Here is a 26,665-nt window from a genome sequence, read left to right as displayed (position 1 = left end):
TGTCATATGTCACCGTATGGTCACATGAGATTCACATGTCTCAGTCCCATTAAGATTGTAAATTCTTGAACTCTAAAACTGTGTGAGATGATGGTAAAATGGTAGCCACCACCACTTAAGTGCAGCATTTGCCATTAGGAGTAGTTGCTACACGCCAGCGGCTTTACTCAGGGGTGAGGATCAATTCTCTCATTCACACAAGGACTAAATTCTCGAAGACTAAAGAGCTGACAAATAGCAATGCAATAACTACCATGACTACACAAGAAGCTGAGCAGGGTTCCAGGACAGCTGTCCTATAGCTGTGGTTCCTACAGGTCACATGCTGTTCTGTGATCTCGCAGGACTCAATTATGTGATCTTGGGAGGATTAAAGGCCGCAAACCCTGCGGTTGAGCTAGTCGGGCAATTATGCTGCCGCATGCGAACAAGCAGTTGGAACCCAGGTAAGGATCCCACGCTGCGGGTTGTCAAGATGTTGTATTGATATGGCTTCAGCACATTGTAGTGAAGCCGTATTTAAAATTCTGAAGGGTTGGAGACGAGTTTTAACTTACCAGGGTCTGGACTGTGATGAAGCAGACTTAGTTCTGGTAGAAAACAAACTGGTCGGTGCATTTAGTCAGATTGTATGGCTTTACTGGCAACCAAGTCACCTCAGAATAGCACGGAGAACACCAAAGGTATTTGTGGAGTTAGTGGGGAGGCACTTTCTGAGGTAGCCGAAGTTTTGTTCTGGAGCAGAAAACGGTAGGGGGAGGGGCAGCAGGACGCTGGATTGGATCCTAGACTTGCAGGAGTCATTGTTGGAGACTGAAGTGGAAGAGACAAAGCACTGGGGCAGGAGTGGGGGACAGAGAATGGTCGCAGCTGTGGGTGGGGTTAGGGGCTGAAGTGGGAAGCCGGCATGGGAGGACGGCACAAAATTACCAGAACTTGGACGTCATTTCTTAGGGTTGCGCGGTGAACCCGCCCACCTCTGCCCTCTGAGACAAGCCCTAACCTGGCTTCTCCACTGGGTTCTGAGGTGGCCTCCTCGGCTCCAAAGAATTTGATGTATCTACAAAAGTGTGAAAGTTAAGAATTTGTTTCGGGACGTGGGCGTTGTGGCACAGTTCAAACTGCTGATTCTGACACGAGTATACAAGGCTTGAATTACTGCTGTTCCGATTCCCATCCAGCTTCCTGTAAACGCACCTGGAAAGCTACACAAAGTGGCGCAAGTGCTTAAGGCCCCGGCCATTCACGTAGGAGACTAGATGGAGTTCTTGGCTCCTGGCTTGGCAACAGCCCCTGCAGTCACTGCCATTTGGGCAGATGTTGGGTGAACCAGCAGCTCAAGAGTTCTCTCTCCCCTTCCCCCATCTTCCCTTCCTCTCTCCCTATTTCCCTCCTTCTACTCCCCCTATTCCTCTCTCTGCCTTTCAAATAAGTTTAAAAATACATATTTATTTGAAAGAATTAGAGAGATATGGAGATCTTCCATCCGCTGGTTCACTCTCCAAATGACTACAATGACCAGAGATGAGCTGATCCAAAGCTAGGAACCAGAAGCTTCTTCCATCCCCTCGCTGCCTTCCTAGGTCATAAGCAAGGAGTTGGACTAGAAGCACAGCAACCAGGACGTGAACCAGTGCTCATATGGCATGCTGGTGCCGCAGGCAGCAGTTTCACTCACTGAATATTTTTTAAAATAACTTTTCCCTTATATCTGTTGTGAAGGTCATTTGTTTTCCAAAAGTACATATGGAATTGATTGCTATAATCTTGTGTTTGATATAGTTTAATAGCTTAAACTAATTAACCATATACTGTTTCCATAACCCTTCACCCATGAATTTCTATGTATTGCTTGTTCGACTCCTTGAAAATTCCTTCCTTAGTGTGGAAAAATTAATAATGGAATTATTTGACAAAACGCTAAGTAAGATCATAGGTGATATAATTTTAAAAATTCATTTAACAAAATTAATGTAAAAAGTCCAAACTGATAAAGTTCAACAAAGAATTCTGCTTACATTTATGGACGATTTAAATACTGTTTGAAATAACCTTAAATATATTATATTTTATACTAGAATGTATTATATAACACATGTGATACAACAATGTGTATACATTTACATGTTAATTATATATTATCATGTAGTTTAAATAACAGTCACTTTGGTTTTTTCTCATTGCAGTGGTTCCAGGCTAGTTCTACAAGACAGTGAGTCTGAGAAACCACAACAGGAACATGCTGTACCATCAATAGAATGTGAGACACATGCAAGCAGAGGTAATTCCGTGTTGCAGATCTTTTTTTAGATGATGTGCTAATATAGAATCTTGAGACCCAGAGCGAGGAATAGTTTCTCCAGTTTACACAAGAGTGGAATATTTTTCCACTGAGCATTTGAGAAACTTGTCTTTCACAAAATATTTAAGATCGTCCCATTCAAACTTCATCTCTCACTTTTAGATTTTGCCATTTACTAATAACAATGGAATTTACGTTTTTAATTGTTATGATCCATTATTGTCTTTAAGCAGTTAATTATTCTCTTTAACTCATGTTTCTTCTTTCATTAGTGTCTTACTTGAATCTTTACACTTTTTGTAAGAATATTTCTAATGTAATGGCAAGAAATAAGTTTGTAATGAAATAGACACGAGACAGCTGAAAGGTACCTTATAGCCATTTTAAGGTATATAGCAGTCGGTTCTGTATATAAAACTAAAACTGAAATATCAATGGGCTAATCATAGGTTGTGGTTAAGAACTTGCTTTCTTTTTTTTTTTTTTTTTTTTTTGTAACACACTGGTTACTCACAACCATGTCAATTCCATAATGTTGCAAATTGCTGTTGATGTTATGTCCGGACTCTTGGTTGAATGGGATGATATTCTGCCAGCTCTAACAACGGACCAGAAATGGTCTCCCCAAGAGACTGTTCAACCCATCTGGACAATAAATAGCTGGACTTTATACTTGGTATATGTTTACAAGGAAAGAATCTTGATTGAATTTGAACTGTAATACTGCATCAAGGTGGAGGAAGCCACCAGGGGGGAGGAGTGTGGGGGGAGATTTCCAGAGCCTATGAAACTGTAACATAATTCAAAATAATTAATAAAAAAAAGAAATAAGTTTGTAAATGGAAGTCATTTACAGTGTTATCTATAGTGACTATAAAGTACCTCACTCTTGAGCATGAAAAACAACTTACCTATCAAGCTAACTAGATACAATCCTTGATTTATGTAAATTTTCATGCTTTCTCAAAATAATTTTGTTATTTAATCATTATAGCTGCCCTCTTTACAGACCTTTTTGTATATCAAATATCATTTGTCTCATCATGAAAGTTATACACAACATTTCCCAACCTCTCCTAACATATCTTATTTGAAATTTAAAATAATGCACTTTGAGGTGGTTAGGGAGTTAGTATAAAAGCAGAGGTAAAGTTAACAGGTACTGTTAATCCAAGATGTAAATGTTAGTGACCTAGTCAGTGTGGTAACAACAGATGGGGTGAGAAATGTATGGACTCCAGATATGATATGAAAGCACACCTGATAGGTGTACAGTGTGTGTTCTGCTCCTCAATTGTTAATATTTGGCATGTTTGAGTTATAAGACTGTTTGGACTAGCCTAAAATTCGTGAAGTTCAGTAGAAATCGTGCTTGAATACTATAAGCTTGAATACTATAAGCTGCTAAAATGAAAATAGACACAAGCAGCCGGTTGTGTATAAACAAAAATTGAAATGTCAACGAAGTAGTCACAGGATGCGGTTAAGAACTTGCATTTTCTAACATATTGGTCACTCAATACTATGCCAATTAACTTCATGCTGTTGTAAATTGTTGTTGAAGTTGTGTAGTGGCTTTTCATTGGAGGGGATGATATTCTGCCAGCTCTACTTTCAGACCAGGGATGGTCTCCCAATGAAACTGTTGAATATATCTGGACAATAAGATGCCGGAGTTTCTACATGGTCCATGCCCTCAATGAAGGAATCAGGACTGAACAGGAACTGTACTACTGCAACAATATGGAGGAATTCAATATGGGGGGAGGGCTTTTTGGAGGAGTTGGGGGAATCCCAGAGCCTATGGAACTGTGTCATAAAATAAAATAAAATAAAAAAAGAATTGTAACTTGGGATAGGAATAAATAGAAGCCATTTTTCCAAGGACCCAACAATAAGAAGCTTGGCAGAGATGTTAAATGAATATAGCATTTTTTTTTTACTTTTTGTGACATAAAGAAATGTGTGCACTGAAATAAAAGAGATTAAAATAAGAAAAAAAAGAGATGTACAGTGTGAAGAAAAGAATGTTCTAGGCTAATTCCAAGTTTTTGGGAGTTACCCAGTGGAATTTTTGGGTCAAATTGTCCATTCACATTCAATTTCACTCTCAGTGACACACAGGGAATGTCCCAAAAGTTGTGAGTAGCAATATTGTCCTGGCCAAAAGTTACATAGAAAGCAATGATTATCCCATCCCACCGAGGAGTTGATCTGATGTCTGATTGTAATCAATGCATTGTAAAGTGATCAGTAATGAACCAATTGTGACCTGAAAGAGCATGGAATAATTAACTACTAGAGTGTAGTGTCTTTCAACATGCATCTCCTGAGCCATCAAACAAACTTCAACAAGTCTAAAAGCGTTGAAATCATATATAGTATTCTCTTATAATAGATCTGAACTAGATCAAGCTAGATCTGAACAATAAAAAGATAGCAGGGATGCTTCCAAATATTTGGAAATTGCTGCTGATGCATAGAATTCCAGTTTGCCATTTAGACCCCGTTATAGAAGAGTCAAACTTAGGAAGTGTTAGCACCTGAGCTAAAAGTATTTCACGGTTATCCCAAAGAAAGCTGTCTCTGAATGTTTCAATTCAAGAATTGTTCAGAGCAATGGTATAAGCAAGGAAAAGGTTATAAGGCTGTTGCATCAGCCTGGCCTGTCCTTAAAACTTTCACTATGCCAGAAAAGAAAGTTCAGCTTGCACAGAATCAGTTTCGTAGTCAGTTGGATTGGGGAGGTATGACAAAGTTTACCCCCAAGGTGTTGGCATATTTGTAAATTAAAGAAGCCAGAGAAGGACATGCTAGTGCAATCTAACCCATGAGTATACACACTTCTGTTCTTTATAAATTCTTCTTTATTGGTTACAAGGCTCAACACAGGTGCTTCTTCTTCAAGATTTCTCTCTTTATATGTCACCTATGAAATTTATGAATAGGCAGAGGAGTCTGCTTTCTGGGGTTTATGCGAATGGTTCCATAGGGCAGGTTGGCATTTTCCTTGCTCCTTAATCTACCATTTGTTACCTATGACATGGTATATGTCTTGGGACATATTGATATGTCTTTGGACTTTAATTTACTTTTTATTCCCAATTCCAGAACACAGTGAAGACACTAGCTCTCCTGTTGAAGATGGGAATGTTGGGAGCACTTATCAGGATAATTTCAGCAATGAAGACATTCATTATCAACACAGTGGATACCAGCTTCTGCCTTCATACCTGCAGCAGGATGTAGCAATGTGGACTTTGCCCAGAGACTCCCAAAAGCAGTGGTAAGTAACCAAGCAGTCTGGTTTGCCTGAAACAGGCCCTGAGACCATGCAACTATTTCATTATCTGTAGCCTTGATTTTTTTCTCTCATGGAAAGGCTGAAGAAGTGGAATAATAGCTCAGCAGTCCTACGTGCAGCCCTAGTATCAATGAGACGAGTTGGTATGGAAGAATGTCTTAGCACTTATGAAGCCCTCCCCTTTCTTCTTTTTCCAGCACTCCTTATAATGTGCCTCATGAAAAGAGAACGGTGAAAAGGAGCTATACTGATCAAATTTGTGTTACTGTGTGGATAGAAAAAGATTCTCCAGAGGGACCAAGAAACATGAAAGCACAGAATGAAACCACTGATATCTGGTTCAAGGTCCTGGTAAGTAACAATGTTTGCATTACATAGAATATTGTGAAACCTTCTGTAGAAGGAAGGTAGCATTAAAACCTTAAGTTGACCTGATGGAGGAGAGATTCTGGATGGAGAAGGAGGATCTAGGAAACTCAAATTTGGCACACAGCAAATCCTATCAGCAGTCACTTAAAATTAAGTAGAAGAGTGAGCCATTAGCACAGTAAAGTCCCTGTTTGGAATGCCCACGTTTCAGTATAGAGAGCCTAATTTGAGGTGCAAGTATTATATTTTCATTCGTTTCATGCTAATGAGGACCTTGATGATGATAGCAGATGAATATTGAAGTACTTGGGTCTGTTCCAGCAACATGGGAGCCCCAGATGACATTCTGAGCTCCTCATTTTGTCCTGGTCCAGCCCTAGCAGGTGCAAGCATTTGGGAAGTGAATCGGTTGTCTCTCTTTCAAATAAAATCATCAACTAGGCAAAAGGTTGGGAAATGATGCTTTCTTGAGGCCTTTCTTAACCCTTAACTCTATGGTGCCTCAACCCTTATTCCTTCTTTTTTACACTTAGATTCCATATGGAAGAAATTATAACAAGATATGGCTAATGAAATCAATCCAGAGCCAGTGCACTGTACCCTTCATTCCAGTTGATGTAAGAGAGGATGGTGAAGCCAGATGAATGAGCAAAGGGAGGGAAGTGTGACTTGACTCAGCAAGAGTCATTGACTGAGACTGCTTTTTACCTTCATTCCTCATAGTTCCACTACATTAAACATCAGGCCCGGTTCTTCATCCTGAATGCTACCTCTGCCGTTGCCTTGTCAGAAGTCAGCCACAAGATTTATGATGAGGAGAACCGAACAGTGTGTGCTGAGGACACTGCAATACTGATTCCCAGGACCAGGGGCTTGTGGTATTCTGTGAGATCAAAGGTCCTGGTGCTTACTCCTCCCCTTCTTTCACAGATACCTGTTTTTGTCCTTCGCTCTGGTGTTCCCTACTCCGTGCAGAATCAGTTCCAGCCAGAGAAAATAGAGAAACTAAGGGTAATACAGACTCAAAGCACACTATGCGTCCACTCTGAAATTCCACTTATTCTTGTACTCCCAAATTTCCCAGTCTCCAACATCCCATAGCCTCATTCTGTGCTCTCTGTCTCTGCAGCTGGCTCTAAACAAACGATATAGTGCTGACCAGCAATCTCTTGACCTGCAGAGACTCCGTTTGGACCCAGGTACGCCTAAGCAATAATTCCGAAGTCAGGTGAAGGCAGAGAATCTGCCTTTGACGGAGTCTTAGGGATAACACTCACAAAGTGGAGGATGCTGGCACTACTGGATCCTTCTACTTCTGATTTCCTTCTCTTGGTTTCCTGAAGATTTGGTAGGCTATCATATTGACATGATTCTGAATCGAAGAAACTGCATGGCTGCTACTCTACAGGTCATTCAAACTGATTTCCCTGAGGTGAGGTCCTAGGCAAATGGTTCAAAGGGTAGAGGAGATGGGATAGAGGGTATATTTGTTGCCCAGGTCCTAAATAACACCTGGCATACTAACTCTTCCTTTCCCAAAGCTGTTGTCTTTGAACTTGAGTGGCAACAAACTGTACCAGCTGAATGGCCTGTGTGAAATTGTCAATAAGGCCCCTAATGTCAAGATCCTGAACCTTTCCACAAATGAGGTAAGAAGAGGGAGCTACAAGAAACTGAGGTTGAGGGTGCACATCAGGTGACAATGTGTAGACAAAAGTACTTACGGAAGAGAAAGGGAACAGGATATCTCTTTCCCTGGGACTCTTTTTCATTTTTCTCTGTGTGTTTCTCAGCTGAGGTCAGTATGGGAGTTGGACAATGTGAAAGAGCTGATGCTCGAAGAACTGTGCCTACAAGTAAACCCCTTGTGTGTCACTTTCCCTAACCATGCTGCCTATATAAGGTCAGTGGTAATCCCTGTCACCTTTCTAGGGACCTTCCTTGTTCCTGGGAGACTGAGCTGCCCCTGACAGTGCCACCTGCAGGAGGAAGCAGCCTTCTGGGAAGACCATGGCCCCACACTCTCTGCCCCTCAACTCTACTTAGAAGTCTCTTTTTCCTTCTTCTGACCTTCTCCCTTTTCCACCTGGTTGGGAATATGCTTTTTCCCTCTCTATACTGGCCTCCTCCAGCACACCCTCCCATAGGTGTGTTTCAGGAAGCAGGGCCCCCTGCTCTGATCCGGGATAGAAAGTTCAGCTTTGACCCAGATCCTGGTGATAGGACTGAAGTGGGTCTTCCAGCCCAGGGTTTTTAGCTGATTCACCTCTTCCTGTCCCTGTTCTGAGAGGGGCCCCTTTCCATTGCACCCGAAAGAGCCCCCTACCAGTCCCGGGATGACATGGGAGTTTCCTTCCGGACTGAGGGCCGAGGCCCTGGGTGGCTGCCATCATGCCTTCTGTTCTGCCACAATGCTGGGAAGCGGGCCATCCTTCAGGAGAAACCCAGGTTCCCTGAGGCAAGGTGTCAGAGGCTGGCTACCTGCAGTGAGAGAGGGCTTGTCAAGGCAAGAGTGGAAGGTCAATGGTGGAAGAGCTTGAAGATATTGAGCGGCAGTCCTGTAAAGGGAAGCCCATGTTCTTTCCTCCTCACCACATCCTTCAGAGGATCCCTGGGAGCCTGTGATGTGTCTGATTCCTCAGGTAAGACACCGATAACTCAGACACAGCTGCGTGGAGATTTTGAAGAGAGCATGTAGTGATACTAAGAGGGGTCCCAGACCCTCACCTCATGTTGAGCTGATGTCTGACCCCTCCCTTATTGTGAGGAAAGTCTCCTGCCCCTGAGGCTGCTCCACTGGCCATGCTCAACAAGACTGAGCTCAAACAGGTGACAAAGGCTCATTCTGTCTCCAGGTGCTCCAGCGCAATAGTGGCTGTTTCCTGCCTACCTTGGGCCTCAGACCTGGCCAGGAACTCCTGAAGGAGAGGGCTGCAGCAGGGGAATCACTTCTTGCTCTCCCACCATGACTCTCACCTCCATGGCCCAGTCTCTTCCCCTTCCCTTTATTTCCTCTCCTTTGTTCTACTCTCCTTGACTCCCCTACTTCTCCCTGGTCTGTCTTCACACCCTGTCTCTCATCATCACCATGCCTCTCTCTCCATGCCACCAGAGCCCTGCCTTACTCCACTCCCTGACCCATTCTCCTGGGCCTTTCCTGGGGGAGGAGCTGGTCGTGTTCAGGCCAGGCAGAATGCTGAACATTCAGAAAAGTAGCAAATTCAGGGTTCCCATCCCATTCCCTACTTCCTGTGGAGCCTTCTGAAGGGACTTGGAGAAAGGTAATGCAAGAAGCTTGGGTTCCCAGTGGTGCTACCTGTGGTCCTGGAGAGAGTTTTAGGGCAGTGTGGGTGGGAGATACCCAGGGGAAGGATTTGAGAGGAAGAGGTAGACATGGAGAGGTTATGCAACTCTTACCTATTAATAACTTCATTCTCTTTGTGGTGTTGAATAGTGCTGTTCGTGAGTGCTTTCCCACATTATTACGCCTGGTAAGTATCTTCTATTGTCATCACCATCTTCTCTTAGTATATAAACTGACTCCACACCTGCCCCCAAAGCCCTTTAGGTCCTGTACAGATTACATCTTTGCATAATAGTTCTCTGTTTTAGAGAACATGGATTCCCAAGAAAGCCATGGGTATTGTCCCTGGAAAATATATCCATAAACATATAAATGCAAATGCAAAAGTTATATATAATAGAGATTTTCAGGACCGCACAATGTAGATGTCCCCAGTAATGTTTCCCATGCAGTTCATGGGGCTGTTCCTCACCTGTTCTCTGACCCATGCTTCCTTCTGGGTCTGTTCATTTCCTGGGTGATCCAATGCCATCTCTTCCGTTGCTAACTTCCTCTTCTCTTCCCAGGATGGCCAAGAGTTACTCTTGCCAAATGTCATTGATACTGATGAGCCATTCACCTTCCAAGTGAGGAGAAAAGACTAAGAAAGATTTTAAATGTTGCAAGGGAGGGTTTATAAGCCATGCAATCTAAAATGACTTTTTATTGCAGGAACTCCCAAAAGGAACTGAAATGTTGAAGAAGCTGATCTTGCAGTTCCTGCAGGAGTAGTTATCCTTTGGAACTACTAAAAAGGATTGGCATGGAGCAGGCTGCCCACCCAAAGCAGGTCTGCTCACAGGAGTTTTCAAGTCTCATTGGGGCCTGAACATCAAAGATAGCCTGTCCTCATTGCTCCCCAACAGGTATTATTTTATCTATGACTATGGAGATCGCCGGCGTCTCCTTGATGGTTACCACAGGAAGGCCTACATCTCCCTGACCATTCCTTTTGAGCCCATGGAACCTGCCCTGTGAGTACTGTAACTCAGAGTCTGCAACTGTTTATCTCCCAGAGAGACACAGGTAAGCTCCTGCCAACAAGTTGCCTGCCTGAGCTATCTGTACCCTCATTATCTTCTAGGATTGGCTTATGCGAGTATTTCAAGGACAGCAGGAATATGAAATACATCCAGGACCCATGTAAGTGTATGATGGGGAAGGCTAAACAGGGTAAGAGTTTGAAGGTGACGGTTGTAGGGGTCAAGAGTCAGATTGTGTCAGCACAAATCTTTCTTCTTGTGCAGGTCTACGAATTCAGATGCTACAGCACACAAGCCATGATATTGTGCAAACACTCAGCATATTGCCCAGAACTCAGCATAACTTGGACTCCTTTTCACTGGACCTGTGGTTTCAGACAGTGAGCACCTGTTTCCTCTCTTGGGTGGCCTCAAGAAGCTGGAGTTGGGTGGAAAGTAAAAGAGGACCCTGGATGCCTGCATTCTTTCTTTTCAGAATACTACAGTTGGCTTTTCTGTCAACGGAGTGTTCAAGGGAGGTAAGTGCTTGTAGAATCATCTCTTCAGAACCCCCACTTCTGCCTCTGACTAGGCTGCCTCTCATAACTCTACAGGCTTTCCAAAATCTGTTCCCTTTCTGCTTGTTCTTTGTTCCATGGTCTTTTGCCTCCACTATGCCACAAACCATTCTCGGCTACCCTCGACCTATGTCTGTCTACCCTATATAGCTCAGACACACAGGAAACATGTGTGTAGTTTTGATGGCACCATCTCAGACCCTTACTCTGTGACCTTGAGCCAACTACCTCATTTCTTAGTTCCCTTATTTACAAAATGTACCATCTATTTCTTAGACATCTGAGAGAAACAGGAATTAAGTGAAGTTGTGAGGGGGCTTGCCCAAAGCCCAGCACGTGACAAGAATCCAATCCACCGGAGCAGATTCTTACAGTTTTTGCCTTTTCCATCCCTATTATGCTCTCCCGACTCCAAGTGAGCCTTTGTCTCAGTCTGAACCATTTTATTGTAATACCATGATCAGGAATGCTGTGCGAGTATGCAAAGTGTATGCAAATCTAATGGAATATTTCTTGTTTGTTTCCCCTTCAAATAGAAAGTAATTCTCAGGATTATCTTTTTGTCTTTACCCAGAATTTCATTATGACCCCCAAAAACAGTTCCAGGTAAATGCTGTGTTTCTGGTGGGAATACTCATTCATGCCTGGGTCAGTGTTGTTAGAATGTGATGTTCTTCATGGTATTTCTCAATATTGGGAAGCTTCAACAATAGATTAAAGCTGCAATCTGATCTAGTGGGGCAATAGTGTGGGCTCTTGAGTGAGAATGACACAGTGTTCGTTCTTTTTCCGAACCCAACACTTATTTTCTATGTGAATTTGATCAAATTATTTGACTCTTTGATTCTGTGCCCTTTTTGTGAAAATTGGAGTATCCATTATCTTGTGCTGTTGTGCCGGACGGATGCATTGGAATTAATTCTACAAATCAAGTGAAGGTAGTAAAGCTATCTAAAGATGGGCTCTGAGGAAAGTCTGTAGGGCACTAGCCACAGAACCTGGGAGAAAGGTACAGTAGGAATATGGGAGGAATCAGGTTGCTGAGTGGCAGTGGTTATACAGGTTCCTGTTCTTAGGAGTGTGGAGTGGACTAACTGTGCAATTGTTTGAGAAATTACTTTTCCTCTAGTCTTTGCATCCTGAATGACCAGCTGTTTGTGAGAGATGCCATCCCTGATATCCTGAGCGACTTCTGTATTCCAAGTCCCAATTCCAACTCTGGCAAAAAGTCCAACCTTACCAAGCTGCAGCTTAAGATGATACAAACATTCTCCGTGCAGTCTGGCATGCACACTGAGTGGTCTGAAAAGTGAATACTGGGTGTACCTGGGAGTAGGGGGGAGTTGGTACAGCAGCAGTGCAAAAATGGACACTTGCATGTAATTTGGAAAAAAGAGCTACATGAATATTTTATTTCCATATGAAAATATTAGACCTATTAAAGCTAATATGCTTTTATACTGATATAAGTAAACAACTTTTAAAGATAATATGTCACTTAAGTACCTTTTGTATAGAAAATCTGAAATAATTCACCAAAACAAGCTTCTGGAATGAATAAGTAACTTTAGTAGGGTTGCAGGATACAAGGTCAACATGCAAAAATTACTTCTGATTCTACTTTCAGTGAACAGTCCAAACTGAGGATAAGATGAATCCTTTTATAATAGTATCAGAAAGCATCAAATAGTTAGGAGTAAATGAAAGAAAGAAGCACAAATCTTGCAAACCAGTGCTCATTGCTCATTTTGACCCCTAACTGTATTCAAGAATTGACTGAAAGTGGGCCAGATTTTAAAGTAAGAGCTAGAACTACAGAACTCTTGGAAGAAAATATGGGTATAAGTCTTTGTGACCTTGAATTGGACAATTCTTTAAAAAAAAAATCCTTTTTATTGAAAGGCATATTTACAGAGAGAGGGAGAGGTAGAAAGAGTTCTTCAATCAGCTGGTTCACTCCTCAGATGACTGCAATGGCTAGGGCTGAACCAGTCCAAAGCTGGGAGCCAGGAACTTTCTCTGGGTCTCCCACATGAATGCTGGGTCCTAAGGCTTTGGACTATCCTTCACTGCTTTCCCAGGCCGAAAGCAGGGATCTGAATCAAAAGTGGTGCAGCCGGGACATGTATATATACACTTTTAAATTTCAAGATAGTTTATTTTCCAAACAGGTCCCAACACTGAGCTTCCGGCCCACCTGGCATCGGACAAGCTACAGACACCCAGCAGCTGAGGGGTACTCTTTAGTAGCATGTTTGAAAAGTGAATAAAAATCCATATAAAGCAAATATTCAGATAGTTTCCATAGGAACATAGATAAGTGTGGCCCCGTCTTCTAGCCTTCCATATTGCTTGCCATCCGTACTCTTAGAGATTTCAAAACTGGTAGTAATAAAGTTAAATGGTCCCCCCACATCCCATAATTCAAGCTACGCTCACAATTAACACTTATTCATATGGGATGCCCACGCTGGCAGGTGAAGGATTAGCATGTTAAGTCACTGTGTTGGCTCCTAGGCAATTATTTCTTATATGTGGCTGCAAAAGTGCAAACAAGCAAAGCAAAAATAGGTTAAATGGACTTAACCAAGATTAAGAAATATTGTGCCACCAGTGGATACTATTGATACAGTTAAAATCTGACAACATAAGAGAAAATAGTTGCAAATCATGGACCTGAAAAGAATATGTGAAGAGCCTTTATGATTCAACAATAAAAACAATCCAACTTTTTAAGTGCGGGAAGAATTTGAATATTCTTCAAAGTGGTATACAAATGTTCAACAAACACATGAGAATTTAGTCATTAGGAAAGAGAAAATAAAAACTATGAGTTATCACCTCATACTCAGGATGGATTTTTTTAAAAGGTTTATTTTATTTTCATTTGAAAAACAGAAGTTGCAAAGAGAAACACAGAGGGAAAGAGAGGTGAGAGAGACCTTTCAAACACTGGTTCACTCCCCAAATGGCTACAATGACCAAAGCTGGGCTGATCCAGTACGAGGAGCCAGGAACTTCGTTGGGTCTCTGACGTGAGTGTAAGTGCCCAAGGACTTGAGCACAGGATGATATTTATTAACAAAATGAAAGACAACAAATGTTGGTGAAAATGTGGAAAAATTGGGAATCTCTTATTACTACTGGGAATTTAAAATGGAATAGTCACTGTGGAAATGTTTGACAGTTCCTCAGAATGCTAAACATGGAATTAGCATGTGACTCAGAAACCCCACTCTCAAATATACATACCAAGATAAATCAAAGTGTATAACAAAAACCTTGCACATTAATGTTTTGGCACAGTTATTCATAATAGCCAAAAATGGAAGTAATGGAAATGGACAAATAAATGTAACATTTATACAGCGGTGTATTAATGTAGTCATAAAAATTATAGCTCTAATTATGCTGTGCCATTGTTTAACTTTGAAAATATTATGAGTGAAAGAAGCCAATCACAAAAGGCCACATGTATAGCCAGGCTCCATTTATATGAAATATCCAGAATAGGCAAGGCCACAAAGCTGAACAGAGTCACGACTACCAAGACCTGAGAAACAGGCAGAATGGGGAGCGATTTCTGACAGGGAGCTTCTTTTTGAAGCAATAAACTGTTTTTGGAGCTAGTTGAGATGCTTACATAATCTTGCAAACATACCATAAAATCACTGAATTTATAGAACTCAAAATAATATATTCATTTATGTGTGCTTTCTATCTCTAATTAGAAGTAATTAGAAAATATATAAATTCCGTTTTGCTAGTTCTGAGCATCTTTCTTTTTTAACCCATCCATACTAAATTCCTTTGTTTTCTCATTTGTTTAACATTTTATTTCACAATAGTTTTAAATTTATAAAACAAAAAGTGTGAGGTAATACAAAGATTTTTCCCATGTATCCCTATCCTATTTCCCCTATTAACATTTCATATTAGTATATTTGTCACAATTGATGAACTGCACCAAGCTTCTATTTTTTTTCCAAACTCCTTTTTATACTTCATACTCCTAGTCATTGGTTATCAACCATGTTCAAACTGAAGTGAGTTTTGTGTGTGTGTGTGTGTGCGTGTGTGTTATAGCTCCCACATGTAAGGAAAAACATGCAGTATTTACTTTTATGTGTCTGGCTTATTTCACTCAATATTATATCTTCCAGTTGCATCTATTTCACTGCAAATATGTGCATATGTATATAGATAGATACAGATATATACAGATGTGATTTTCATTATCCATTAATGTAAGTATGTATGACTTGGTTGATTACATATTTTGACTTGTGAACAGTACTGCTATAAACATGTTGGAGCGTATTTATCTTTGAATACAATGTGTATGTGTCTTTTAGGTGTATCTGTATTGGCATTGCTGGATCATAAAGCAGTTCTATCTCTATTTTTTAAAGAAATTTCTACTGTTTTCCAGAGTGGCTGCACTAATTTACATTTACGCTCACAGTATATAAGATTAGTGTTCTCCTTTCTCGTTAAACTCACTAGCATCCATTAGCCTGTCTTTTTTTCCTTCCTGAAACATTCTTTTGTTATTTCTTTATTTTTGACATTCTTTACATAGTTAATTAGGGCACAAAGGTTCAAGGGCTACAGGAAAGTGGGTAAGACTATTAGTTCCATATTGTTTCCTTCATGCATCTGAGATAAAGGGGGAGATAAAGGGAAAAGCCCCACTCAGTCTCCCACCCATCCCAGGTCCCTGATGTGGGGCATGCTCTGAGGGTCTTGCTCAAGTGGTTTTGATAGTTCAACAGTTGTGAATTGCTGCCGATCTTGCCATTCCAAGCACGATGAAGTTGCTGAAGAATCCACTGATTGACATAGTCCATCTTACAGTCTTCGTTTGCCCAGTTTTACACTGCCAACATATGGCTGAGGTAGTTGACTGACTTGTTCTGTCCTCTGTCTTTTCATGGTTAGGGTTCTGAGTCCTGCAGTTCGATTGGGGAGATCCCCAAAGAAACTTTGTCTGAGGTGTTCCCAGACCAGAATCTTGTGTGTACTTGCAAGTACAGGGCCCGGTACAACCCATTGCCCCAATCAGCTGGTGGTTGCAATTGCTGGGTCAGTTCTGTTTCCAGCGCTGTCTTCCATGCAAACCAATGGGTGTTGCAGTCCAGCCTGATTCTGCCCAGCACACTTGGCCCTCACATAAACCAGTGGGAGCTGCAGCCTAGTCGGAGCGACCCACAACAACCCCCCACCAGGCCCACCCCCTATCCTGGTTTGCCAGTATGTGTAGCAGATTAGTCCGGTCTGTCCCACATCCCATTCAGTTCTCATACATGTCAATGGACATTGAAGCCTAGTTCAACCCAACCAGCCCAACTATCCAGCCCACACACATGCTGGTGAGTGCCCATCTGTCTAGCCACCACAGCCCCTGTCCTGGTTTTCGTGCCCTCCTGTGGGAGTGGTAACCCAAGAGAGAGGAGCCCACTATTTCCCTTCTAGACCACTCCCACTCCAGGATTATGCACTCTCCACGTGGTTCTGCAGTGTAACTTGACAGGTGGTGTTGGAGTCTAGTCTGGCTTGGTGCATCCAGTCCCAGTCCACACTTGTGCCAAGGGAGACTACAACTGTTTCCTGATCAGAACGCAGCCCCCATTCCAGCCCCCGCACTCCTTGGTGAGAATCTCAACCCAGATAGGGTATCCCCTTAGTCCCCAACCGGGCCTGTTCCTAGCCATAGATCACGTGCATGCCAGTGGTTGCTTTGACTCAGCTTGGCACAACCCCTTACCTGTCCAGGCTCCTGCCCTAGATGCTGTGGCTTAGCATCCCTGACTCACACAGTAGGTGAAAGAGCCTAGCTTGGCATGACCTGTGCTCCATCCTGATTTCTAATTTTGCTTATGGGCTAAGGTTAGCTCAGTCCTGCCCAGTTCACTCCATTTCATTACCAACCCACACATTAGCCAGACATTGGAGCTACTTTGCCTGGTTAGTCTGACCCCCAGGTCTGGACCATGTGTTCACCAGCGGGAGCTATGACCCGCCAGGGGAGTTTCCCAAGTTCCTCCACTTGACCCACTCCCAGACCCAGTTCTCATACATGCCAGTGGGTTTTAGGCCAGAGTCAGGCATAGTCTGGCCTTCCATTTGGCCTTGTATGAGCTGGTGAACGTTGCAGCCTGTCCCACCCCACACCCTATTTAGGATGCACATTTGGGTGCTGCTGCCTTGACCAGTCCAGACTGTTATCAGTTCCTTTACCAGTGAGTGATGGCAGGCTTCTTGGTCACACCTAGCTTAGTCCATCACCACCTCAACTTTTGAGCTAACCAGTGGGGCTAGTATTTCCATGGGATTTGGCCCACACATCCCCCACAGAATCTACCCCCAGATATGGTTCTCCCATGTGCTAGTTAATGTCATGGCCCTGCCTAATGAGACCCGTCTCCTGATCCATCATCATGTCAGGTAATAGGATGTGATCATACTAGACAAGCCCCGAGCCTTAGCTTTTGCATGCACTGGTGTTCGGTGCTGAGCTTTGTTCTGTGATTAAAAGTTCTACACAGGATTGATAGGAGGTTGGTATATCAGACTTTTCCTTAAAGATCATCTGGTCCCTCTCCTCAAACCTACCAGATCTCATTACCCTCGCTTACCTTCAAAGGAAAAGTTACTCTGTTGTTGGGAGTCTTTAGGATTGACTGACATCCCAGAAGTACAGTGGGCTTAACCTGGAGCTACCTAAGCAGCAACTCAAAGCCCAAAAACCCCAGAGCTGGCTGCTGGGTGGCCAGCAGGCAGAGACTGGCGCCGAATGGTGCACTGGCTACCCAGGGACAGGTCACCATGTGTACTTGGTGGCTCCCAGGATGGAGACAATCCCGGCCTGGCACCCACCAGCAGCCTATGCTGCTGGAAGTTTTAATCCCCAGACCCCAAGTTCGCCCCCTCCCCAATCCCATCCACAGCCCAATGATGGTGGCGGGTGGGGCCTGGGCCCACCCAGCTCTCCAGACTTCCCCCTTCGGTGTACTCACCATGAAGGGTGCAGCCTCTTGGCCTGTCTTTTTTATAATATCCATTCTGAAAGGGGCAAGCTGGTATCTAATTGTGGTTTTGATTTGCATTTCCCTGATGGCTAGTGAACATTATTTTCATCTATTTTTGGTCATTTGCATTTCTTCTTGTGTTAAATGCCTTTTTAAGTCATCTGCCCACTTTTTAAACTGAATTGGTTTTGTTGTTGTTGTTATTGAGTTCTTTGAGTTGCTGGTATATTGTAGATATTAATCATTTGTCAGATGAGTAGCTTGCAAATATTTTATCCCATACTGTAGGATGTCTCTTTACTCTGTCGATTGATTGTTTTTCTTTGCAGAGGTTTCTGAGTTTAGTTTAATTATATTTGTCTTCTTTTGCTTTTGTTGCATGTACCATTCGGGCTTTATCCAAGAAGCAATGACCTACACCAGTGTTTCTGAAATGTTTTCCCCACATTTTCTTCTGGTAGTTTCATAATTTTAGGTCTTATATTTAGGGCTTTAATTCATGTTGAGTTGATTTTCCTGTATGTTGACATATATGGATCTAATTGCATCCAATTTTACCAGCATCATTTCTTGAAAAGACTACCTTTTCTCTGATATATCTTCTTCACACGTTTGTCCAAAACCAGTTAGCTTCATTCCTCCTCTTGCTATTCTGCTAAATTGACCTATATGCCAGTTTTTTTTATGCCAGCACCATGTTGTTTTAATTTACTGTAGCTTTAAAAAATGTATTTTGAGGCAAAGATCTATCCACTGGTTCACTCCCCAAGGGGCCACAGTGTCCAGAGCCAATCCAAAGCCAGGAGCCAAGAGCTTCTTCCAGGTCTCCCAGATGGGTCAGGGGGGTCCCAAGGTTTGTGCCAACCTTTACTGCCTTCCCAGGCCACAAGCAGGGAACTAGAAGCAAAGTGGAGCATCTGGGACATGAACCATTTCCCATAAGGGATGCTGGCACTTGTAAGACAAGGATTTAGCCACTGAGCCCTGGGAGGGACTACCATAGCCTTTTGGTGTGTTTGAAATTAGTCATTGTGATGCCTCCAGCTTCATTTATTTTTCTCAACTTTTGTTTTTTAGCTATTCTGAATCTTTCTTGATTTCATATGAATTTTAGGATAATTTTTTCTTCTAGTTAAATGCCATTGGTATTTTGGTAGGAATTGAGTAGAATCTATATGAAGATTTTAATGATATTAATTCTTTGAAGCCATGCACAAGGAGTTTCTTTCCATTTTTTGTGTACTTGATGATTTCTTCCATCAGTGTTTTGTAATTTTCATTGTAGAAATACTTCACTTTTTGAAAACTTTATTCCCAGATAATTGGTGTTTAAAAATGTTGTGAATGGGATTTCTCTTTTGATTTTTCAGTGAGATCATTATTAGTGCACAAAAATGTTTTTTTAAAGATTTATTTTATTCCATTAAAAACTCAGACATACAGAGAGGAGGAGAAACAAAGAGGAAGATCTTCTGTCCTTTGATTCACTCCCCAAGTGGCCGCAACAGTCTTTTTTCATCTCTAACATCCAGCAGGTTCTGGCAAGACCAGCACTGTTTTCCATACAGTGATCTAGGACAGCTGGTGTCTATCTAATGCTGGGCACTTCTCCAAGCAAGAGTGGGAGAAAGGCTGGGCAGGCGATAGTGCAACCAGAGCATAGGATCACAGAAGATGACCAATGTGTCACTTCAGAAATGAAAAAGAGAATCAAAACCATTTTGAAGATTAACGATGCCACTCTATGACCTATGAGTCATTGAAGAAATTAATGAGAGAAAAAAATAAACACTTCAGGGCCAAGCAGGATAGATAGTGTAGTGTCTAAAGTCCTCACCTTGAATTTGCCGGAATCCCACATGGGTGCCTGTTTGTGTCCCAGCAACCCTGCTTCCCACCAAGCTTCCTGCTAGTGTCCTTGGAAAGCAGTCGAGAATGGCCCAAGGCCTTGGAATGCTGCATCTGCATGGGAGACCACGAAGATGCTCCTGGCTCATAGCTTCAGATCAGACCACCTCCAGCCGTTGTGGCCACTTGAGGAGTGAATCAGCAGAGAGAACATCTTCTCTCCTCCTTCTTTCTCTCCTCTTCTCTGTGTATCTGACTTTCTAATAAAATACATTTTAAAAATCTTTATTTTTAAAAGAAGTCATCTCTTTTTGTCTTTCCTCTGTATAACTCTGCCTTTCAAATAAATAATAAATAATTTTTTGGGAAAAAAAGAGTATGCAGTCTTGCAAACTTTGGCTTTTTAGAGCAGTTTCAGATGAGTTAACTTAGTAATCTCAGAATGATTTTAGATTTACAGAGCAGACACTGTGAGATAGCAATACAAGAAGTTCTCAAATCCCCTTCCCTCTTTGCTCCTGTTAACATCGCATATCACTCTTTGTCATGCTTAATAAATCACACTGAAAGAGTGCCTCACCCACCTTCCCCACACTCTACAAATACAATCACAATTTAACATTTCACCATCAGTTTGTTAAGATGATTTACTCCTATGTTGCCCTCCCATAGCTGAGAAGAATTCTGAAATAAAGACAATGCATTCTAGATTTTCTCAAATGAGAAGACCAAAGTACTACCTATCAATATTAATTCTGAATGTAAATGTGTTAAACTCATCAAGCAAGCATCATAGATTAGTACACTGCATCCAACAACAAAGCCCATCTAGCTGTTGCCTACAGGAGACACATCTCAGCCACAAAAGTATGTGGAAACCGAAAGTCAAAGCATGGAAAAAATGTTACAGGGTAATGGAAAAGAAAACTGAGTTGGTGCAGCCATTCTTGTAGTAATAACATAGACTGTCGTGAAAAATATGAAAGAGCTGAAGAAGGACACCACATATTGACCAAAGGTTCCATTCAGCAAAAGAGATCACATACTAATTCCTTAGGATATTTTCTTTTTCATCTTTAATTTTGTTTTTATTTCCTGAAAAATTTTTTCTTAATATTTTTTAAGATGTATTGATTTTTATTGTAGTCAGATATACAGGGTAGAGGAGAGACAGGGAGAAAGATATTGTCTCGGCTGATTCATATGGGATCTTGGCACATGCGAAGCGAGCACTTTAGCCACTAGGCTACCATGCCGGGCCCAAAAAAAGTTGGTTTTATGTGTTGATTTTATGTGTTGATTTTTTTTTCACTGAAGTGGTATATCAGGTGGAGTGTTCAAATTTTTTCGTGTACTACATCACGCCATCCGCAAATATAGGTGTTTTGACTTCCAGTTTACGAGTTTGGGTGTCCCTTATTTCTTTCCTCTCTGATAGCTCTTGCTAATACTTCTACTACTACGTTTTATAAGAGTGGAAAGAGGACATTCTTGTCTTGTTTCAGATCTGAGTGGAAATGCTTTCAGTTTTTCCCCATTCAGTATGATTTGGGCTGATGGTTTGTCATATATAGCCTTTACATGTTAAGATATGCTCCTTCTGGGGCTCGGCACAGTAGCCTAGTGGCTAAGTCCTCACCTTGCATGAACCAGGATCCCATATGGGCAATGGTTCGTGTCCTGGGTGCTCCAGTTTTTTTTTTTTTCAGCACTCTGCTTGTGGCCTGGGAAAGCAGTCGAGGATGGCCCAAAGGATTGGAACTCGGCACTTGTGTGGGAGACCTGGAAGAAGCTCCTGGCTCCTGGCTTAGAATCGGCTCAGCTCTGGCCGTTGCTGCCACTTTGACAGAGAACTAGCAAATAGAAGATCTTTCTCTGTGTAAATCTGACTTTCCAATAAAAATAAATAAATCTTTTAAAAATATGTATGCTCCTTCTATACAAATTTGTTCAGGTTTTTATCATGAAGGAATGCTGAATTTCGTCAGACTCATTCTTTGCATCTATTGAGATTGTCAAATTGTGTTTTTTTGCGCTGTGACATTTATTTGGTAAATGTTGAACCATCTTTGCCTCTCTGAGGTAAATTCCACTTCGTGATGATGTATGATCTTGCTGATGTCATTTTAGATTTAGTTTGCTTACTTTTTGCTGAGAGTATTTTTCATCTATGCTCACCAAGTACATTGTTCTGAAGTTTCCTTTATGTGTTGTGTCTTTGGTTCTGGTGTTAGAAGTGACACTGGCTGTGTAAATATTGTCTTTCATAGTTCCATCCTTTCCAGGGTATTGAAATAGCTTCAGAAGTAGTTAGTTCCTTTTTAAGTGGTTATGGAATTCACTAGTAAAGCCTTCAGGTCATCAGATTTTCTTTGATGAGAGATTGTAATTACTGCTTGAATTTTGTTCTTTGTTGTGAATCTGTTTAGATATTTTACATCTTCTTGATTTATTCTTGGTAGGTTATACGTATCAAGAAATTTATTAATTTCTTTGAGGTCTTCCAATTTTTTAGCATATAGTTCTTCACAGTAGCTTCTTATAAACCTTTGTATTTCTGTGGTATCACTTGTAATGTCTATTTTTCATCTCTAATTATGTTTGAGTATTTTTTGTTTTTCTTTTGTTAGCCTTGCTGAAGATTTATTAATTTGTTTATATTTTCAAAAAGCTAAGGGTTCATTTCTTGGTCTTTTGTATTGATTTTTGGGTTCCAGTTTCATTAATTTCTACTCTAAGTATTTTCTTGCCTCCTGATAATTTGGGATTTGGTTTGATTTAGTGTTTCTAAGTCTTTGAGACACAGCATTAGGTATTTATCTGGGATCTTTCTATTTGTTTATTAGTATAAATTCCCCTCAAGATACTGCTTTTGCTATATCGCATGAGTTTTGCTATGTCTTGTTTTCATTGTTTTACAGATATTTTACTTTTCCTTTCTAACCTCAATGGTCCATTGGTCATTCAGTGGTATGTTGTTTATTCACTCTAGTGTTTGGGATAGCTATATCCACACTTTTGTTGTGAGATACAAAGAGGGCTTTCCCCTTGTGCTCCCAGGCAAGCCTAAGTGATGCTGGGGCTATGGTAGTAGTAGCAACAGTCTTTGGAGTGTGTGATGTGAATAAAATATTTCCCAGACCCTTCTGTGAGCATGACTGCTGCTGGACTTACAGCAACAATTGCTCAAGTTTCAGCACTGGATGATGTTAAGTAGACCTTTTCCCAGTCCCCCAGTGTGACTGGCAAGTGTGGATCTGAAGTGGTAGCATGTAGGTAGACTCATTCCTACCTTCCTCGTGGTATGCTTTTCTGCACTGTCCCAGCAAGATGGCACACTATGTCACAGGCAGTAGTGGAAAGAAAGATGGGCAAATGGCAGCAGGCAGAGGATAGTGGGTAGAGTGCTTTGTTTCTTTGTGTTGGTTGTCAGAGACTCTGTGCTATTCTCAGATCTCATCACTCCATGACTGAAGTTTTTCCCTCAGTGAATCTTCTCACTTCTAATACTTGATATGTAAATCCCTTTTTCCTGAGAAGACGTGTGATTACCAGTCAGGGAGCTAGGGGAGAAGTAGCAGGCCTTGGTAGTTCCTGTCACTGCTTTTCCGAGGTTCTGTCTCAGACGATCTTCTGCAAATGTAGTTCCTCCCTCATAGTCTTGAAACTGCTTTATGATTGAAGTAGACTCAGATCCTCTCTATTCAGCCTCTCTCTCTCTCTTATTAGTGTTACTACTGTTTTAAGTTAGCAAAGAAGCAATGTAATTTTTTAATTTGTTTGAAAAGTGTGGAGACACAGAGCTCCCACACATTTGTTCATTCTCTGAATGTCCACAGTAGCCACTGGTGGGCCAGACTGAAACCAGGAGCCAGCCACTTGATCTTGATCTCTTAAGCCATCTTCTATTACCTTCCAGGATGTGCATTATTGGAAAGCAGGATCAGAAAAAAAGGTTAATTCTATCCCAAGCATTCTGCTGCTGGATCATCCAAAGCAGAACTGTGCCAAATGACTTGACCTTCTTGTTCTGAACACCTCTATTTTTCTTCTCTCAATTTCAGTGGCATGCATGTTAGTGACAGACATTGTAGTATTTCAAAAGGTTTCCCTCGTTGTTAAGCAGTGTTCATTCTGGCACATGTGTCCCAATAACAGAATTGCATGGGTGAAGGGATGGCATTTTGTGATCGGCATGTGCGTTCTTTGATGCTGACAGAGATCATCTGTTCTCTCACCCGAGGTGTCTCGAGGACAGTGGGTGGAACTAAACCAGAGCCAGGCAAACCATCACCCTCCAGGTGAGGTCTGGGAAGCATGTGGGTAAAAGGTAGATGTCCCAGGTGTTTAGGAAGGTGGAGGTCAGGATAGACCACAAGTCGTCTGACTCTTCTAACATCCTTACTCCTTTCCTCCAGGCCCAGAGTGACAACCCAGAGAATGCCTTCATGCAAATGCACTAGAAAATGCCTTTTGATAGGATTTTCATCTCCAAGCAAGTCCTCATATTTGGTACTTCCCCAGATGAAGGAATTACCCACAATTGAGATCAGAGACTTAACTGTCAAAAAACATCAAAGTTGACTTGTAAGCTGGTAACATAACCATCCAAAAGGCCAAATGTTTTGTGTATTTTCCCATTCAAGATTGCTGTTTATGTTCATAATAAAGTGGCATAGCATGTTGTACATTGTGTGTGCTGGATTGCACTTCTGCCCCAGCCATGAGCCAAGAGGGTCAGGAAGGAAATGCCCTGCTTCTCCCGGCCCTATGCACTTCCCTGATGATCTTGTGCCAGAAGTCTCAAACCTACAACGTCATCTGAGTCAGCCTGTCTGTCCAATGCGTTGCTCACAGAGCTTAGCCATGCCCCATGTCCATGTTCTTCAGGAAGTTCAGCCTGTCATTGTCACTTCCAAAGAAATTGCACAGCATTTCATATTCTGTTTAAATTATTTAAATTAATATCACATAAAATTTTAAAATAATTTATTTATCTACTTTTACTTATTTCAAAGCCAGGGCTGGGGTAACCACATGCCTGAAAATTAATCTGACCATGTCAATTCCATAATATTGCAAATTGCTGTTGATGTTATATTGGGACTCTTAATTGACTGGGATGATATTCTACCAGCTCTAACTTCGGACCAGAAATGGTCTCCCCAAGAAACTGTTCAACCCATCTGGACAATAAGTAGCTGGACTCTATGCTTGGTATATGTTTGCAAGGAAAGAATCTTGATTGAATTTGAACTGTAATACTGCATCAAGGTGGAGGAATCCACCAGGGGGGAGGGGAGGGGAGGGGTGGGGGGATTCCCAGAGCCTATGAAACTGTCACATAATGCAAAATAATTAATAAAAAAATGAAAAAAAAAGAAAATTAATCTGGATTTCCAGTATGGAGAATATTCAAACAACTCAAATTCAACATACCGTATGATCCAGCAATAGCACTCCTAGGAATATATTCAAAAAACTTGTTTTACGAGAAACCAACATGCACTCCTATGTTCATAGCAGCACAATCAGTAATTGCAAAAACATGGAAACAACCAAAATGCCCATCAGCAGAGGATTGGATAAGAAAGCTATGGTTCATCTACTCCATGGAATACTACTCAGCTATTAACAAAAACAAAATGCAGTTCTTTGTGGCCAAATGGGCCAAACTGGAAACCATAATGCTAAGGGAAATGAGCCAATCCCAAAAGGTTAGATACCACATGTTTGCCTTAATTTAAGATGATATGATGTTAAGCATAACATGTTATGTTATGGATGTTATGTCATATGTCGTATATAAACTAAAATTGAACTGTGAATGGGGGGGTCACAGAAAGTGGTTAAGAAATTGCATTTATTTTTAACATGTTGACTGCTCAATACCATGTCAATTAATTCCATAACGATGTTAATTGTTGCAGATGGTATGTTAGTGCTTTTATTTGACCGGGATTATACTCTGCTGTCTCTGCCCTCAGACCAGAGAGGGTCTACCCAATAAGTAGTTGGACTCTATGCTTGGCATATACTTGCAAAGAGGGAATTTCAACTGAACTTGAACTATGGTTATGCAACAAGGTGGAGGAACCCACCATGGGGGGAGGGTGGTGGGGGGAGAATCCCAGATTCTATGTAATTACAACACAATGTAATTAATGAATAAATTTAATTTAAAAAGTAATCTGGATTTGCCACATGGGTGTCAGTGATCTAAGTGCTTGAACCATCGCCTTCTGTCTCCCAGGGTATACATTATCAGGAGACAGGAATGAGGAGTAGAAACCAGAACACACGTACTCCTGATATGGGATTTAGGCATCTCAAGTGGTGTCTTCACTATAGCACTAAACACACTTTAGGCATGATTTTTGAAATAAAAGTAGCAATGGTAGAAAGTCTTAAGCCTACAACTTATAAACAGTGTGAGGTGGAGGGAGGGTGTGGGGAGGGGCGGGGGGGAATCCCAGTGCATAAAAAATGTATCACATAATGCAATGTAATTAATGTAAAAAATGAAATGCAAAAATATATGTTCAAAAAAAACCAGTGTGAGGTGCCAGCAGTTTACAGGATTATAAAATTATACTACCATTTTGCATGTAGCATTTTATTTTAAAAAAAAGATTTATTTGGAGCTGACACCATGACACAACAGGCTAATCCTGCACCCTGTGACACCAATGTCCACTATGGGTATGAGTTTGTATCTCAGCTGCTCCACTTCTGATCCAGCTCTGTATTTATGGCTGGGAAAAGCAGTGAAGGATGACCTAAGTCCTGGGGACCCTGCACTCACATTTTAGACCCAGGAGAAGCTCCTGGCTTCCAGATTCAGATCTGCCCACCTCTGGCTGTTGTGACCATTTGGGGAGTGAACCAGCAGATAGAAAGGATCTTTGTCTCGCCTCTGTTACTCTGC

General features: G+C 41.6%; 1 protein-coding gene across 1 annotated transcript; it reads left to right on the top strand.

Annotated features, from left to right (window-relative positions):
* Positions 1 to 343: 343 nt before the first annotated feature.
* On the top strand, positions 344 to 24,656 carry LOC101519292 (nuclear RNA export factor 2). Its single transcript, XM_058658565.1, has 22 exons — positions 344 to 446; positions 2,187 to 2,281; positions 5,414 to 5,588; positions 5,804 to 5,957; positions 6,509 to 6,592; positions 6,699 to 6,803; positions 6,906 to 6,986; positions 7,105 to 7,174; positions 7,319 to 7,407; positions 7,517 to 7,624; positions 7,769 to 7,878; positions 9,430 to 9,466; positions 9,846 to 9,905; positions 9,991 to 10,046; positions 10,185 to 10,292; positions 10,403 to 10,461; positions 10,566 to 10,681; positions 10,777 to 10,819; positions 11,395 to 11,464; positions 11,988 to 12,167; positions 23,981 to 24,038; positions 24,156 to 24,656. The coding sequence occupies exons 1-21, from the start codon at positions 412 to 414 to the stop codon at positions 24,006 to 24,008; spliced, it is 1,863 nt and encodes a 620-aa protein (XP_058514548.1). The 5' UTR covers positions 344 to 411; the 3' UTR covers positions 24,009 to 24,038; positions 24,156 to 24,656.
* Positions 24,657 to 26,665: the final 2,009 nt, after the last annotated feature.

Source organism: Ochotona princeps, chromosome X, assembly GCF_030435755.1.
Source record: "Ochotona princeps isolate mOchPri1 chromosome X, mOchPri1.hap1, whole genome shotgun sequence".
Lineage (NCBI taxonomy): Eukaryota > Metazoa > Chordata > Mammalia > Lagomorpha > Ochotonidae > Ochotona > Ochotona princeps.
This window is presented reverse-complemented; position numbering and strand designations above follow the sequence as displayed.

Excerpts from the sequence above, each read along its gene's own strand:
- LOC101519292 (XM_058658565.1), top strand. The coding sequence starts at position 412 with ATGCTGCCGCATGCGAACAAGCAGTTGGAACCCAG. Across the intron at positions 9,906-9,990 it reads ATGAGCCATTCACCTTCCAA|GAACTCCCAAAAGGAACTGA; the intron begins GTGAGGAGAAAA and ends TTTTTATTGCAG. Across the intron at positions 12,168-23,980 it reads CACACTGAGTGGTCTGAAAA|GTGTCTCGAGGACAGTGGGT; the intron begins GTGAATACTGGG and ends CTCTCACCCGAG.